Source organism: Malaya genurostris, chromosome 3 (assembly GCF_030247185.1).
Source record: "Malaya genurostris strain Urasoe2022 chromosome 3, Malgen_1.1, whole genome shotgun sequence".
Classification (NCBI taxonomy): domain Eukaryota; kingdom Metazoa; phylum Arthropoda; class Insecta; order Diptera; family Culicidae; genus Malaya; species Malaya genurostris.
In genome coordinates, this window is record NC_080572.1 from 159,540,467 (window position 1) to 159,559,020 (window position 18,554).

At 32.8% G+C, this 18,554-nt stretch overlaps 1 protein-coding gene across 1 annotated transcript; it reads left to right on the top strand.

Annotated features, from left to right (window-relative positions):
* The first annotated feature begins 1,030 nt into the window (after window positions 1-1,030).
* LOC131434060 (uncharacterized) lies at window positions 1,031-17,737 on the top strand. Its single transcript, XM_058600709.1, has 4 exons — window positions 1,031-1,406; window positions 11,312-11,740; window positions 14,265-14,348; window positions 17,457-17,737. The coding sequence occupies exons 1-4, from the start codon at window positions 1,031-1,033 to the stop codon at window positions 17,735-17,737; spliced, it is 1,170 nt and encodes a 389-aa protein (XP_058456692.1).
* The last annotated feature ends 817 nt before the right edge of the window (window positions 17,738-18,554 follow it).

Below are 18,554 nucleotides of genomic sequence, written 5' to 3' on the forward strand. Positions count from 1 at the left end.
GGAAATGCATAAACGTGAGATTATTTGTACTGTTGATCGAATAAATTCATATAAGTCTAATAAAGATAAGTAGTGCGGTATCGATCGTGTTTAAATTATTTATTGTTAGTCAAAGCATTTTTGTACGTCCGTCGATGTTTAAGTTACGGTGACTATTTATCCTAACATATGTAAAATGAAAAACATTTCTTCTAACGAAAATTTCATTTAAATTTTCAGATGTGTTGTGGCAGCGGACCAATGCCGGAGGCAAAGTTATTGACGCTATACTGGAGGGAAAAGATCGTTATTGTCAGGATACGATCCTGCCCGTTTCATTATTCGGTGATGAAAGAAGTGCCATTTTGCCGATTTCAAAGCGTTTCCTATTTTGCTGTGATAGACCACCGACAGTGTACGAGTGTGCGGACTGTCACAAACAGTACAAAATTAAAGGCTCATTACAAAGACATAGACAGTACGAGTGCAACAAGTTTCCTCAGCAAACGTGTCCCTATTGTTTTTACGTAACCAAGCATAGGCATGATCTGAAAAAGCACGTCCAGCTGCGACACAAACGACCGTTTCCTTAGTCTGATATTTAGCTCCATTTCTCTACGTTTTTGTACCATAGGCACACTGGTATTGGTACGAAAAGTTCAGTTGCGTGATCAATAAAAAAGGAAAAAAAAATAGTAATAAAATTACATAAAATTATTGTTTCCCTTTTGTCACTTCCTTTACTTTGTCGATTAAATCGGTATGCGATGACACTGGGCAGGATGTATTGAGTATGTCAAAGAAGTTCTCTACGAGTTCTTAATCAAAGTTTAACTGTGACTGGGTGTATTTTATAGCAGTACAGGGAAATAAATTATATTTTTCATCTGGCAATTGTAATCCTATTTGATAATACTTAGCCTTCAATCGGCGTTCAAATCATCAGTTAAGTGTAATCACCTGTACATACAATCAAAACTAACGTGCAAGAGTTTGTGCTATTTGTTTGACTAATCCTGTTGAAAAATTGTATTATCACTAACCTATTATCATGCTTTTCTTTCAAATCACAGAACTGTGGACCGACTACTACAATTTCGGCTCACTGACCGACGATCTATATGGACGATCATCGGATTCCCAGCGTCAGCTAAGTCATGCCCGATTTCTTGCTCGCAAAAATGGGCAAAACTTTCCCTGCTTGAAATGTGGTAAGTGGTACTCGACGCGAAGTATCATGCTGCGTCATATGAATCACGAATGCGGAGTTGAAAAAAAGATACAGTGCAAATTCTGCTACAAAAAATTCCGCCGCAAATGGAATCTAGAGCAGCACATTAAACGACTGCATCTCAGCGAAAAACGAAAACATCAACAACAACAACGCGAGCTGCTACAACAGCAACGTGAGCTGCGTGAACAGCAGCGTGAGCAACAGCGAGAGCAACAATCTCAGCAACCAGTGACGAATAGAAATTGATACTCTTTTGCGTACGAAATAATCATCGAGGATCTGTTAACCTAGTTTTAACTACAGGGTAGTGTTAATCACGCCTGAAGAGGAAGCTAGCCTTCCGGAAATGAAACACAAACACACAAACACACTAATTGAAGTTTTGGTTTCAAAGAGAAGCGTTTTAAACAAATGGTTGGTTTGATTTCGAAGTACCAATAGTAGTACTAGATTTAGAAAACAAAACAGTTAGCTGCCATATTGGAACCAGTACTTCCCCATGTTCGTCATCCAACCAACCAATCAATCAAACTCATCCTAAGTTATACCAAACTAACCATTTAAATCTATTTATTTTGAATGAGCAGAATCTAGTAAAATTTATTTATAATTTGTTCTAGTAGATAAGCAGTTTAACGGCAAAGTGGGACCAAACAACTCAAACACTGCAGAAATCTCTCTGTTAGTTGGCTAACCAAATATTAATGATTCACCAACCTAGATTGTTAACGTAATCTCTCACATTCTGGTCCCATGATGCCAGCGCTAAGTTGGTTGATGCAATTTTCTCCTTTTGTGTAGATACTTAAAACCCAGTGTTTTCTTTTTATGTTTAGTTCTACTTGTATTTTGGAAATGTCCTTGTATTTTCGAGCATCATTCTTGAAACTCTAGTATAGATCGTTTAGCATGTAAAGTATCATAAGATAAAGTACTACCACGGAAACGAGTTAACATTAGCGAGCATGAGCGGGTTCAAAGGAAATGTTCAGAGAACATATACATACATATACACCAATCAGTGCCAAAGCCAAAGAAATCATAGATATGGAACATTACTGTCGTACTAGATTTTTCACGAAATAGAATTAAGTGAAACTAATGGAGTTATACACACATTGAATACAGTTGAAAAAAAAAACATTTGCCATATACAATGAAATTGATTTACAAAATCATTTTACTCTTCGTTATCACATTTCGCGGATCAATGCCATAAGGATTAAGTTCAGGCCAAATTTGAATACTAGTCGCAAAGAATATACAAAACAATATCAAAAATTGAAAGTTGCCATACCCCAATTTTAGAATGGATAAAAATAGGTATTTCCAATGAATCTTCTCATGTCAGCCAAATCTTCATGTATGGTTAGCACATTTTTTAACAGTGCCGAAGACTCAAGTTTTTTTTTATTATTTTTATATATAACGCAAGTAAAGTTCAGGATGCTTTGACATTTAATTGCGCCATTAGTTTCGCATTTAATGAGAATAATAATTGTTTTTCTTGAAATTTTGGGTTTCCTTCTAAAAAATACTATTGAATCGTAACTATAACAGTGTGCTTGATCATTAATTTAGTCAAACTAAATGAACATAATCCAAAAAATGCAACCGCAAACTAGTTAGAAAGAAACGGCATACGTCCGCCTAATTTAGCTTTTAAAAGTCAGTTAGCTATACTAATCTTTCTAATACCAGTTTTTAACATTTTGCCAAAGCCATCACACAAGTCGTTTATTTTTTTTTAATTAAGGAAAGCGAAGGTTCTCAATCAAGGAAAAATTAAAATAAATCAACATGATAGTCGGCAGGAAACACTAGACAGTAAATAGTAGTAGCACATTTACCTCTTTTTAAAATCCGCAAGTGTCCGGAATTTTATTATTATTATTATTATTATCATTATTATAAATTTTATTATTATTATGGGGTTTAACACATTGTTGAACACTTTAATAAGGCCATTCTGCAGTCGGTTTTATGTGCATTTTAATTGTTTTTTTTTTATTTCATGAAGACTGTGATGTGCAAATATGGGATAAATAATATGAAATTGTTTAACTAACAAAAGAAAATCTAGTTCTAGAGTTAAGTTGATCATTTCGTTCAGCTGAAAAAATCAACTTTTCAATACATTATCGTTTGTAGATTATCCTTGGCATTTAGTTTTTTAAAATGTGGATAGAAAAGCACTCGGTGGTACGCTTGACTTCTGGGGTCGCTTTGTGTAACTCGAAAGGAAATGTTATAGTTGTTATAGTAGTGCCTATCGAAAACATCGATAATACTGGTTAGAATGAATTCATTGAAAGGTCGCATTCTGCATCATGATGGAAACGAATGGAAACATAAACTTCTTTAAAAATTCAATGTCAAAATCGACCTTTTTTGAGTTACTACCTTTGGGTGTCTAGTATTCAATTGTAGTTTATGACTAATGGTTATTGGAATGTAGAAGATAACTTTCGTACATTTGTAGTGAACTCGATATGGGAATCTTTCGTGTGATATGTACTATCATTTTATTGTTGTCAATTCAATCAAAAAATACTATAAATTCCTAAACATTTGATTGATTCGTGAGTTTATCCTACATTTGCACATCTGCATCTAGATTCAACATTATCGCTTAGTCTCGATTTGCTAAACAATAGAACAACATCAAAAATCAGTGTAATTTGAACAAAATTTATTTAATGCGTTATTCATCACTAAGGACTAATATTACGATTGTATTTATTGAACTAATCTTAGTATATAGAGCCAAAAGCAAATAAGTTTATTTTTCAAGTAAAACGCAGTGCAAAACCAGAAACATCATTTGTTGCGTGTGTATTCGTAGAAACTTGATAACTAAGTACGACGTGAGCTTGACAAAAACAGCAAACTAAAATCATTGTGACTTAGTCGATAAACAGATTTATAGGTTTAGAAAAAAAACAAAACAAAACACAGGACAACCTCAGAAGAAAATCAAAAGAAAATGTATGCATATTTTAACAGTTGTTATGAATCAAGAGCAAAGCAAATAACTTGAATGCAAGATGCATGTATAAAAAACGAGGCCAAATTACTGCTAGCGAACATTTTTGTGTGACGCGCAGTGTAAAACGTATGTATTTTCTATTATACGAAAATATATTTTTATTAACATAACAAAAAATACTGGAAAAAGCCGCAGAATAAAAACTATTTTTATATAAACGTATTAATAATATTATATTTGAGATGCGGATACATATAATATTTTATAAAGTGTTTTACTAAAATTTGACAGTCAAAATAAACACTCTGATTGCCACAATAAATAAATCTTTTGAAATATTTGAACGGTTGCACAGACGGCAGAAGTGTGACTCAGATTGAGTAGTAGATTTTTTTTTGTTTATAGGAGACACACATCTGCAGTGTGTGGTACTTTTAAGAATCATTTCATAAGTTAATTCTGAGTGTTGAATATTTTGAGTAGGATCCGTGCTGTTGTAGTTTTTTTTTCGCAGACTATCATTTTTGAGCATTTCTAATAGACGTTTCTTTATTTTAAAGAATTCACTTTCATAGATAAATCCTCAACATTCGAGTTCGACAACCCTTGCTGGAACCAACCGATTGATCGTTTGAATGATTTGGAAGTGTTTCGTTGTATGAATGGATGTGGAAAAGTATACAACACCTACGCAACTATGACGCGGCACATGAGATTAGACTGCGGTAGTGAACATCGGTTCACTTGCGATTTATGCTTCAAAACATTCAAGAGGAAGTACCACTTAAATCGACATTATCGAACGCACTTTTTCCGAACGCAAAAATCGCGAAATTTTACTGTCGATGAGCTTAATGTGGGTAAGCAGCTGATTAAAAGGGTAAAGAACGATTACCGATTGTATCTAATGCGATATCTTTTTTATTGACTATTTTAGATGAAAGACAGGAGCTCTTGGTCACTGCCGAGGATGCGTAATGAAAATCATAAGTAGGCCAACAATTAACTCAAAATACAGTGATTTCTAAGAAAAACTTAAATCGGGGTTTCGCACATGTACTGTTGAAAACAATAGTGCTTCCCTCGAATGGATTAGACGAGAAATATGTTGCATAGAAGACCAACACTTAGTTTACACTTACTATACTCAATCTCGATAGTAATTTAGTAATTTTAAGTTTGTTCAGACTAACATTAGATATGCGGATACTTTTGTATGAGTCATATGGGTTTTTTTCACAATGCTCGGTGGATTTTTCAAAAGACCACAACACCCCTTGACAGTTTGTCTTTATTTTATGTTCTAATAATAACTAATTTATGTTCTAATAATAACCAATTCACTTGAAGCATAATCAAACCATAATGAGTTTTGACCCCAAATCAAAGACTTGACATAACATTCCTTTAGTGGCATTTGTCCTGTTTCAACAGACTTCACAGCCCATTCATAGCGTACAGAATAATTGCATGGCTAGTAATACGATCCTACTGATACTACGAATTCTTCCATATCGGGCCTCGAACATAGGACAACTGAACATCCAACCCGACCCCAACTGCTGTCAAATGTATGGTTTTGACAGCAGTTAGGTTTTGAACGAAGTTGGTTTTGGCTTCAAACAAAAACGAAACAACTCAACTACGCCTTTAATCTTTCATCACAATAATCAGAAAAAATCACAATAATCAGAAAAAAACTCCATTTTACCGAGCATTTAAGTATCCCAATTAAATATTTGTAGAAACGGATTGAAGTTCGCCCATAAAGTTAAATAACAAAGCATTAATATATAATTGAACTGACCTTTGAAGTAGAAGGTGAACGTGTTTATAGTTTTTAGTCTGTTTGCACGTAGTTACATTCTTTTCATAAGACAAAGTTCTTTAAAATCGGTTTAGTTCTCATACGGCTTTAAATTCACTATAAGTTGATTGAAAATCCTATTTACATGAAAACGTCGATAATATTAGATGTCACACTCCTAGAAAATGAAATATTAGACTTCGATCTCAAGATCTCCAATAGATCCGCAACGACTCTAAGGAACAATCAAAGACCTTATACTACCAGATATTCAATTCCCTAATTTCAAGAATAAATATGCATACATTATACATTCTCAGTAGAGTCCGTATAAAACTCGTGCATTCACACGATATCTTGAATGTGATGCCGTGAGATGGTAAATTTCACTCCAAATTGACTGTGTTTATTACAATTCAAGCGGTTCGTCAACATCGACGGAACGTTGCCGTTATGTTGTTCCCGCTTGATGCCGAATTTGTTTGTTGAAAAACCACTTTCGAATCTAGTTTTTACGCCATTTAACTGATATGAAGGCCAATTTCGTATCTGATTCTAAAATTGGGTTCATTAACACCACATCTGCAGCTTTCAAGCGAAAAATACAATAGTTTACTACTTTCCTCATGAGCGTATTTACTCGCACCGTACGTCATGTTGTTGTTTTTTGAAACATGTGAATTACGCTTAATCGAGTAATAAAACAATCATGATATGAGAGTTTACAAATTTAATGATAGGAACAATGGATTTTATACCAAAATAAATGAGTGTTTTTAAGCCTAGATGTTTATAGCTCTCAGACATACAACGTAGAAAAGGAATTGGAATCTAGCCAGGATATGACAATCTGAGATGCCAAATTTGCAGACTTTTAAAAATTTATTTTTTCGTAGACATTCGTCAGAGTTTAAAGATTTAAAATTGCTGCGCGCTTTTATTTACTCTCTAACTCAATTCGGTATATCATACTTTGTAGAGAACATCGTAGATGTTTTTTCGAATTCATAACTGTAGACATTTTTGGAATTTTTCAATTCTGTCTGAAGTTATTTGAAATTTTTACCTGCCATCAATGATTACAACAAACTTAAAGTCTACTCTGAAGCGTGTGTGTTCGTTGCTTAACCAGTGTAATGTACCGTTAAATGCTAGCTCTATTTTGCACCTAAACCCAAACCCACTAGACTACGTAAAACAACAAAACGTGTCCTGAAATAATTTTATTTTCACTACTTGTCTGCATGTTATCATTTGAGATACCAAACAACACCGAAATATTTTCCGGAATCTAATCATTACGTTACGAGTCGTCAACATATCTAACAACTTACAGTAGTAGTATATCAAATTTTACAGCCAGAAGAAAAAAAACAAAGCAACATATTTTAACATAAACAAATTGTTATTATGAAGATTTATCGAATTTCGGTTGTTTAAAAGTCGAATTTGATTTTTTATAAGAAGTTCAAGGAAATTTCAGTAAATTTATGTTCTGAATTATGAAATTTACAAAAATCTAGTTATAAATATTTCAATGTTACTGAAATGCAGCTTCAATTAGTTTTCTATTGACAACCGAGTGAATAATCAAGTGATTTTTGAGGTTCCAAAAGTGTTTTGTGTTGTAATAACTACATTGAGATTTCAAACTTTTGCAAAAACCCTAACCGGTTGATATCAATAAAATCGTTATCTGTGAATACTATTTACACACCTAAAAACATGTTTGCATGACATTTGGTGTTTGCACGACATTTGGCAGCTATTTTGTAGAACGCTTGCAGGGAATGTCGCACCGCTACATATTTTTATGCTCCGTTATTGATTCCTCATGCATCGCAAATAATTTGAATGCGAAATAACGACGAATCGTCGACAAAAAAGTAGTACCGCGTTAGGTAGCAAAACACGAACCACCACAAACTGCGGATCCAAAAAACTATGTTTCATCTATATTTTTCGTTAAAGTTCTATGTTTTTTCTTAGCGAACGTTTTACATGAATATTTGTTTAAATTGTCTCAATTTGCAAGTTGCTTAGTAATTCCCCACGATTTTTCAAAATGAGATAATTGTTTATTTTTAAAATTCTAACTTTGAAACAAATTCAAATGATTTGATTTGGCGAATCCTAAAGCGGTAGCATTTTGCTTCAAGTGTAATCTTCATTTCTACAATTTTGAATAATTACGTATTTCGGATGAGTTATCAGTCTGAATCAAAGTTTGTAAACTATTGAGTATGACAACATACATGTAAAATAGACATGCTTAGAGGTATACAAAGTTGGTGCAGAGTACATAACTTACTGAAGAAGGAATCCAAAACATTGTAAAACGAAATACAAAAAATCCTACTTTAAATCATCTATTGGTGTGATGATGCCTCATTACCTTATATAAGGTAACGGTAAATAAGATATATTTTGAAGTTTTTGATCACTACTTTTAGTGTTTGCGGGAACGGGTATAACCGAAGTGAGATTGTATGCCTTGATGCACAAGACCTACCAATTGGAATAGGTTTGCATCATCTTTTTAAATTTTCGGAACCGAAAGTCACGTTCGGATAAAATTTAACAAAATTGTTTGGTATCGTGGGATCTTTCATTTGAGTCTCTGAAAAATCGATGTGAATTTCATGTTACAGTTTTTAATCGCTACTTATTATGCTTCCGGATCCGGGAGCCGGGGTCCAGCATAGCCAAAATGAGTTAGTAGGGTTATTAACTAGCAAGACCTGTTAAATAGCAGAATTTTCTGATTAGTCTCGAGGAATTAGATCATTAAACACATATCATTTCAATCTAATTGGTTAAGCGTCTCGGAGAAAATTGAGTGCATAGTTTTGTTACACACAGACATTTCGCGAGCTCGACAAACTGAGTCGAATGACATTCGGTTAAAAAGTTGGGTTTTATAAAGATTGCACTGCATTGCATGTTTGAAATATGAGTCTTTATTGTTGCTGCACTCGATTTCATCCTTGCTGTGTTAACTTTTATGACCCCGCTGATTTCTTACTGGGTTTGTACGGAAATGTTGGGAGGTCTGGTTACTTGTTAGTTTGTAAAGAAAATGTAAATAGTTTTCTTTATGATAATTTCATGGAGGCAATGTAAGTTTGCTGGATTTTTGTGGAGGGATGAATTTATGGATTTTTGTTGAGTGTGTGTGGTCTTGGATGTATTAGAAGGTTTGGAATGGATTTTCATATTACACTATATGCAAGCAAAAGATGCAGATTCGATGGTGAGAAATCTAATGATCTCGATCCTATTGGATATATAAAAATTGCAGAGAAGACGAGAGATTTCGAACCTCGAACCGTTTTTATTATTTTTACGTTTCGTCTTTGACTCATCAGTGCAGAGCAGTTCAAATTGAACTGCTTAGTGCTAAACTCGGCAGTTCAATTTGAACCGCTAAGCAGACGTAAAGTTTCTGCTACTTACAGAACACTTTTTGTTTTGCAACGGAGTGCAATGTCTTTTCTGACGTGCTGAACGAAAACGTGTTTTCGACTGTTTCTGGCCGATGCAGGTATGGTCATTTAGGGGTTAGCCAAATTTTGTGCTAGGGCACATAACCGTTTTTATTATTTTTACGTTTCGTCTTTGACTCATCAGTGCAGAGCAGTTCAAATTGAACTGCTTAGTGCTAAACTCGGCAGTTCAATTTGAATCGCTAAGCAGACGTAAAGTTTCTGCTACTTACAGAACACTTTTTGTTTTGCAACGGAGTGCAATGTCTTTTCTGACGTGCCGAACGAAAACGCGTTTTCGACTATTTCTGGCCGATGCAGGTATGGTATAAATTGGATACACTGTATGATTCGGGTGATTCGGCCATGAAACATTTGAAGTTGAGGACCGCCATTCAGAGATGCCTTCCCTCTCCTGTTTTTTTTTATATTCGACTGTAAAAACATGTATATATCTATAGAAATGTACACACACACACACACACACACACACACACACACACATATATATATATATATATATATATATATATATATATATATATATATATATATATATATATATATATATATATATATATATATATATATATATATATATATATATATATATATATATATATATATATATATATATATATATATATATATATATATATATACATATATGTATTTGCAAGATTTCAGCAGTGTCCATGCAACAAATGACAAAATATCGACCCACAAGGTAGAAGCCCCCTTTAATAATAACCTATAGATCAGAATGCTTTTTTGTTTGTTGATCGAAAATAGTTAAGTACTTTTTGAATGAAATTTTGTTCTGATTCAAATGAAGTTTCGTTTTAATTCACCCCTACATAAGATAAAATTTTCTGTTTCTGTCTTTAAGAAAAAAATGTCTTTCAACCGATGTTTGTCATTAAACCAGCACTAGGCATGAAATCTCAAATTTTGTTGAAATATTAATTTGAAAGTAGTAGATTGAAGTAGATGGCGTTTTCATGCAAAAAAAGTAAGTTAAGTGGATCCTAAAATCCTTTTATTCAAGACGGAGATTCGCTTGTTTCACCAGATTAGCGGTAGATTTTTAATCTGCTGCAATATGAAAGAATTGAGCCATGTTGTACATTAAACCATAGCAAAACTAAACTTTAGTCTTTCGGCTTGTCGCCGTATTCATTCCACAGTTTTCAACTAAGTACCTTCTAAAATATAATAACAATTAATGACTGAAAAGTAATTTACGGGATGCATTTTGCTATCGAAAGTTTATATATATATATATATATATATATATATATATATATATATATATATATATATATATATATATATATATATATATATATATATATATATATATATATATATATATATATATATATATATATATATATATATAAAGCGTTGTACCAAAAACCAATCGGAGCTCAAGGAGTTTTAATAAGTAAAGAAATAGACTTAGGCTACAATATCTATCAACCAATTTACTTTAGTTTAACAATGCAGTACAATCTAAATTAAATATTTATTACTTCAAATAAACAACATATGTATACTAGAAATTAGCCATGAAGCTTTTATTTCGGAGAGAATGTTTCTTGTTATCGATTAGATCTGTCCATTGTACAGTGATGTTATTAGAAAGCATTGGTTTTGGACTTCGGAACTCTCTCAACTTTTACTTTCCTAATGATGCAAGCAGATGGAATTTGGGGCTCCGTATACTAACGTTGCCTTATCTGTTCTCGTTTCAGATCAGCATGTAACAAATCCACTACATAACCCCTCAAATCAGCGCATATCTATCGTTCCAGAGACTGTTTTGTACAGTTTAGGCGAAAAAAGCAATTCCGGAGGAGCGTGTTTCTCAAAATCTCCGATAGATATCGTACCTGCAGCCACGATTGAGCGGGTAACGGGATCTAAAGTACCCGACCGGGTAGTATACTTACCTTCCAACACTCAGCAGTCTCCAGTTCAACTCGATCTGTTCAATCAGTACCTTCAGCAGCATCAGCAAAATCTTGATGTCATATTATCGAAAACTTTTAAATCAAATCTATATCAAGTGCCTGCTACGAAGAAATCGAGTAGTAGTACTGCACAGGCAGCTGTAACTGGTAGTAACAAATCTTCAGTGAACTACAAAACTTCAATGACTAATGTGCCTTCGCGTGGAACCATTTCAAGTGATTTAAGACGTTCAAATAGTGTCAGCATCAGTAACTGTAGTACCAATGCAAGTATTGCAAATGCCAGCAATAGAGATTTTATACCATTCAAGTGCCCGCTATGCTCACTTATTTATCGTACACAGGCTTTCCTCAACGAACATATGAGAAAAGAGCATTCAGTGTTGATATGAATTTGTTGATTGCCTTTCAGTCGCATTTATTATAGAGATAGAACATAATATACCTTATTTTATTGTAATAATTGGTTGCGTATAGGCAAACTTGTTGCAGTCGACGAGTTTAATAAATTAAGTAATGATGCTACACAAACCTACCGAAGATTTTTCACAACTTGTCTCACAATCCTTGTTGTGTAGTAGCTCACTCTTTATTTGCTGCACAATTATCGTTGTAATATAATAATATGTACACAACTTCTGTGTAAAAAGGATAAATATTATAATTGATGTATGCATAAATGCAATAAATATGCATTTTTTTCATTTATCTGTACGGATGAAAAAGCCGCTTTGTCGATTTCGTAGTTAGTTTTATTATTATTAAATGACGTTACCAAAAGAACACACTAGTTCAATCGATAAATCCAAAATACTATAACAGTAATTGGGCAATTATTTTGGCATTATTAAACTAGATTTTCTATATCAATTCTAATTGTTTAAAATAGAGAAAATAATAACAAATTTTCCTTTTTTTAATCCACCCTCTACGTGAGGACTCAAAACCTATAAAAAACATCAGGTCAGGACATAAGAATTAAAATGTTTTATCGAACATTATTTAAAAAAGCAGTAAATTATAAATATCGTTATGAAGGCTGGTGGCCAATTTTTGTACACATTGTCTATACCTTGGAAAAGAACTGATCATATTTTTTTTCGTTTTTATGTAGTAATATCTTCTTCTACAAGAGTTCGTGTGACATGTGTTTGTTAGTTTTAATATTAACTGTGCACATTTTTGTTTGCATACATGGCAAATTTCTATGAAATAGTAAATAAAATAGTCAGTTTTTTTTAAATATGTTAAATTACTGGTTCTGTTTGAAAAAGTATTCTGTACTATGTATTAAAATCAAAAGTCAGTTTCTCGAGTTTCGTGTAAGACATCACATGTGACGTCGCTGCTGAGGTCAGAATCGGCTTCCGTGTATTAAAATCCCAATAAATATTTCTCAATAGCCAAATTTAAATTAAGTTCGTGTTTCGGCCGGTTATTAAATAGAGCGAGAGTAAGATGTTCAATGTTTTGAAAATCTCACCCAATCGGCCTGCACGATGTGCCCAGCCGATGCGGTGTTCAATTTTTCTATTACCTTTGCTGGATACTGATATGAGAGTTGTATATAACTTACCCAGAAAATCAAGCATTTGGAACGCTCAATAAAGTAATTAACACCTAGGAGTTTCCGACGAGAGTCAATTTACACATTTGGTGTTCAGTCATAAGTGGTATAAGAATATCATTCAGTTTCAGGAAAATCGCAAGTCTTGTGAACGAGTAGTGGGGAACTTAAGCAGTTTTATAACTAATTATATAAACAGCGCATAATTGCAATAGTCGATTACATTTCCATTTGTTTCGAATTTACTTACACGCTATGCGACGTTACATTCGAAAGTTTTTTATTTGTGAGTGTGTGTAACTCAATTCTTCTACATTTAAATATAATTTTTAGAATTTTATTTTAAATCCTACAAAGCACGAAAAAATCATGTACAATTACGTATCGATAGATGCACATAGAAGGAGCGTAAAAATACGTCATGTCATTAACTTCTCAGCTAATTTCACTTAGAGTGCCTTAAAACAAGATTTACGCAGTTGTCGGTACTCTGGTTATAGGCACTCAAATTTCACTGAATATGACATCAAAGCAGACAGAAATTTATATTCAAATGCGGATTGATGTTATATATGTTATTTGTAACGAGTGTACAATTTTGCTCATGGTGCTATTTAATATAATAATAATATAATTATTTAAATTTTTTGGAAAACTGTCTCCAGTTCAAGCTTTTTCAAATGTGATATAACGATATGAATTCCCTTGGCAGGCAGATTCCAGATGCATACCCGACTATAGCCTTTGATAGCACAATTCCATTTTTTTCAATGTTTGTATTGCACATAGCTTATTATATAAAGACAGTCAAAGAGATTTGATACAGTTATCGCTAAAAATTAAAAGTATTTTTTCCAACCTATGACTAGAATTCCGTGAAATAGAATACATTTTGCGATATAATGAAGAGCACAATTGATTTTAATCAAATTTCTACAACAGGAGAACAATCATTGTTTCAAACCAATTAAAATATTGACAATTTTCAAAGTTTGTCTCATCAATTCTCAACACCTTGAACGATAAAAAGTAAAATCTTATGTTTGTACCTGTTAGCATCACAATGCGCAGTGTTCATTCAAAAATATCATAAAAATAGTATTTCACCAAAGGGAATAATTTTTAGTTTTATATCTAGTTTAAATGCAATTCGATACGGCATTTATAGGTCCTGTCTGTAGGTTATGACACATCACTAATTGATGTTTTTAACATTTTCACTTTCAGAGCTGCCATTTCATAGCAATTACGGTAATGATTCCTATGGCCGAAATCCCCTCAGTTTGTTAGAAGAAGAGGTTTATCAATTAGGTAAGTAGTTTTTATGCTGGTTAACAGGATAATTATTTTATCTTGTGACGGTTATCTAAAATCCAATTGACTACATTGGTTCCCGATTTCAGGCTTCAAATATAAAATATTCAGAAATGAAGTGGAACTATTTTCACAAAGTTGGTTATAAACTGGTTATATAAATAAACGTGCTTAATACTCCTAGCAGTGAGATGATACCTTTTTTTATCAATCCGCATGTGTTTTTTGCATGAATATTCTTCGGTGTTTCAAATCGGATTGAATTTTAATCTAAAAGTGTGACAATCAATTAAACATTCCATGATATGTCGAAGTAAGTTCCACTTTACAGTTTACGGTAATTTTAGGTACTTCCAGAGCCGGTATTCAGGAACCAACATCGGTTTGATTCGTATGGCCATATGGCGAATAAATTGGAATAGTATTGAGTCCAACTTTAAAGTTTTTCGGGATTGTCATCTTCTATATCGGTTTGAATTTTACAAATTCATCATCCTGTAATTCCAGAATTGGATAAAATTCATTAATTTTGTATGGGACCATAAATTCTTTAAGTTGAATTTTTGTTTTTGAAATTCCGTTTGGCTTTTTTTGAGAAAACGATTGATCTTTGAGAAACGATTCGATACTGGAACCGGAATTAGAAAATCGGTGTAACCGAAGTTAGATAAATTCACTTGAGTAGCTGTATAGTTCACATTTGTTTCAAAATGTTTGAAAATCCGTTGAAAATAGACAGATTTTAACAATTTATGGCGTTTTGGATAGCTATTACCGTGCGGAATCCAAGTATAAAAAGATATTCTATTTTCATGGTCAATTATGAGAGATATTGTCAAAAAACAAAATTTCGACATAAAACCATTCAATAGCATTCTGGGTGACGGGGAGACCTTTCATTTGCGTCTGGTTTGATCAATATCGGCTAGCCATATCTGAGATCTCGCCTCTTTGTTTACAACACACACACATTTATAAAAAAAGGTAAAAGAAGCGCTCCGAATTGAAATTCATATCACTAGACCAAATCTGATCGAATTTTACAAATTCAGGCTCATAATGCCACGAAATTTTATTAAATTTATCATTGATACCTCTCTCCAGATTACATCAATTTTCTATAAAAGGGACATATGCTTAATGAGGAGTACTTGAGGGAGTCAGCTAGTGTGTTAGATAAAATAAATTGATTTTGCGTTTTTCAAATATATATATATATATATATATATATATATATATATATATATATATATATATATATATATATATATATATATATATATATATATATATATATATATATATATATATATATATATATATATATATATATATATATATATATATATATATATATATATATATATGTATATATATATATATATATATAAGGTGGTTGTGAGGATTTTTGAAGTGATTGAAAAGTTCCACTCGCTAGAATAGTAGTGCTTAGTGCTTAGCCCGCTTACCTTTCGACAGCAATTTTGTTAAACTGCTGTTATGATATCTCGAAAACGATTTGATTGTTTCAGCTCGAATTTCTACAACTTCTTCAGTCCATGTGAAATTTCGAATTGAATTAAAAAAATCCGATTATTTCATTAGATTTGGTATTAGAACTTATATATACCCAAAAAAAGGAAAACATTTAATTCTGTTTTTTGTTTAAAGCTTTCTGAGAATTGTTTTTTCAATTTCTCTTTGTTCTAATTCCGAACAGAGTTTCAAGTACCACGAATAAAAGGGTATATGGTTTATGGGTTTCAGATGAACAAAACATTCAGAATTATGGCAGCAGTGGAGCACCTCTTTTTATATGTGTTTCTGTTCTTCGAAAATGTTTTGTGTAATGACTTCAAAATATTTCCAAAGATTGTTTAAATGTATTCAATAAAGAATTGAAATGCAACAATTATTTTACTTAAAACAGCCGTCACACTACACTGAAATGAAAATCTTATTTATATTCATTAGATTTGTCATATGAATCATATGCAGAATATAATTCATAGACATTATATGGAAACTTATAATCTTTATTTAATGTGTACGTCAAATCTAAATGGACGTTATCATAATGAAAGTTAAAAAAATATCCCATATAATTTATATGGAAATTCGATGAAAGTCGTGAATAGTGGTGTCGTCATCAACTGCTCCAGACCATTTTTTCAGGAAGTTTCGCATCTCAATGTAATTTTAAATCGCTGACAAGATAGCTCATCCAACTTCGTTCAAGGATATGCGTTAACGGACCATGAAATATATATCCGGTACATTTCATTACTCTATCTGTCTAGTAAGATTCATTGTTTTATTTTCAGTCTCGGGATCTCACTTCTCTTTCGCAAATATCATGAGGTGCTCCCTTACCGAATGGAATACTAGTATAGCTTGAATCCTCAAAGAAAAGTAGTAGTTGGTAATTATCTGCTATTCGTATGACCTATATTGAAAGTTATATATATATATATATATATATATATATATATATATATATATATATATATATATAAATAAATTTTATAAAACTAGTCATATGGTATATATGAACCTATATAAATAAATTCGAAGTGAATATAACATGCGCTTCGTAAATTGTTCCAATGTATGTTGTGCGGATATCTAGTAATGGTTATAAGACGCGCCAATAAATTTGACTCAGACTGGAAATTTCATTCGTTATATGGCAATCCTGTAAAAATAACGTTAAGAAGAGTTTTATGTTTCATAAGATTATCTCATATATTTGACATGATGTTGAACCCATCTTGTAACTATGATTGGAAATGCTAATAGTGCAAAATCATTAGAATATCATATAATGTGAAAAAGATAATTTAGCTCAGTGTAGCACTCCCCTGTCTTTAAACAATGTAATAGGTCTGTGAGGAAGACATAATTACACTGATAGGTGAAGTTTTGCTTAGCGGATTAGACTGATACAATTTGAAACATTTCCCATTAATGACTGTTACTGTCTTATCTTGCGTCAAGCATCGGTTGTATGAATAGGGAACTAAGTAGACAAAGGATTGCGTTTAATTGAACTGACTAAAACTTTGTTGTTTAATGATCCACCTCATCTATCATATTTTGTTCTAGGTTTTGGTAGCAGTTTTTTCAATGCAACGGAGCCTCCCCCGGTTTCAATTCTGTGGAGGCCACCAAATCGAGGTCGTTTACCGCGTAGTAATCTAGGAGATCGTTTCTACTGTGACGTGTGCCCCAATCGTTCTTACACAATGAAGGAGAACTTAATGCGCCATAAACGAGTTGAATGCCAAAAGGAACCACAAATAGCTTGTCCACTTTGTGACAAGAAGTTTTATTATGCCTCGCAACTATCTCTCCATTCCAAGCATCACCAGCAGTTTGGACTGTAACGTCCGTAAGACGTTCGTTAAGAACATTTAATGTATACGACATTAAAGGCTGATAATAATAAGGATACAGTGGTTTAAAAAACAATCAACAGAAATATAAACAAAAAACACATTCATTTATTTCGTGTCAATTTGTTATCGAGCATTCGTTGACCAATTATAATCTTTTTGTATTGAACATTATTTTCATTCCTTTATTTGTGGGTATAGTAGTCACTCATTAACGGTGTTTTTTAATGCTGCTTTTCAGCTGAGCCGCTTTTCATGTTTGATGATGAATGGACTCGAGCATCCTTCAATAAACTGGCGACGCTTAGAGATAGACTTGGGCGTTTCGTGTGCCCACGATACCACTGCAATAGGATTTATAAACACGCACGCTCACTACAAAGGCATATCAAGTGAGTTGTTCATACTAATTTTGATCATAGGCAAATTAATTCTAAGGAATGATACACACTTCTAGAAAAAAAAAGAAAATCACGTAGGACTAGGATTACCACCTCTCCGGGTTTCGCTCGGAGCCTTCGGGCCTGGCAGACAATCTTTGGTTCTCCGGGCGAACACTAGCTGTTCACAAAACTGAAATTTTACATGACGTACAACGAATTCGAAAAATGTCTGTCCCATTCCGATTAAACCCTTTACTAAAATGGTTATGCAAAAAAAGAAAACTATAAAAAAGGGCTATTATTGATTGCATTGTTTGATTATAAGAAGGAAAAAGTTATAAATGAAAAAAAGAAAGTTAAGTGAGATTTTAAAAGGACTTCCAAACGTGGTAAAGAATTGATCGAATGCAATTATTTTAAAAATT

Coding starts and splice junctions, on each gene's coding strand:
- LOC131434060 (XM_058600709.1), top strand. CDS start 1,031: ATGCTTTTCTTTCAAATCACAGAACTGTGGACCGACTACTACAATTTC. Junction 11,741..14,264: donor TAACTGTAGTACCAATGCAA/GTATTGCAAATG, acceptor TTTCACTTTCAG/AGCTGCCATTTCATAGCAAT. Junction 14,349..17,456: donor AGAAGAGGTTTATCAATTAG/GTAAGTAGTTTT, acceptor ATTTTGTTCTAG/GTTTTGGTAGCAGTTTTTTC.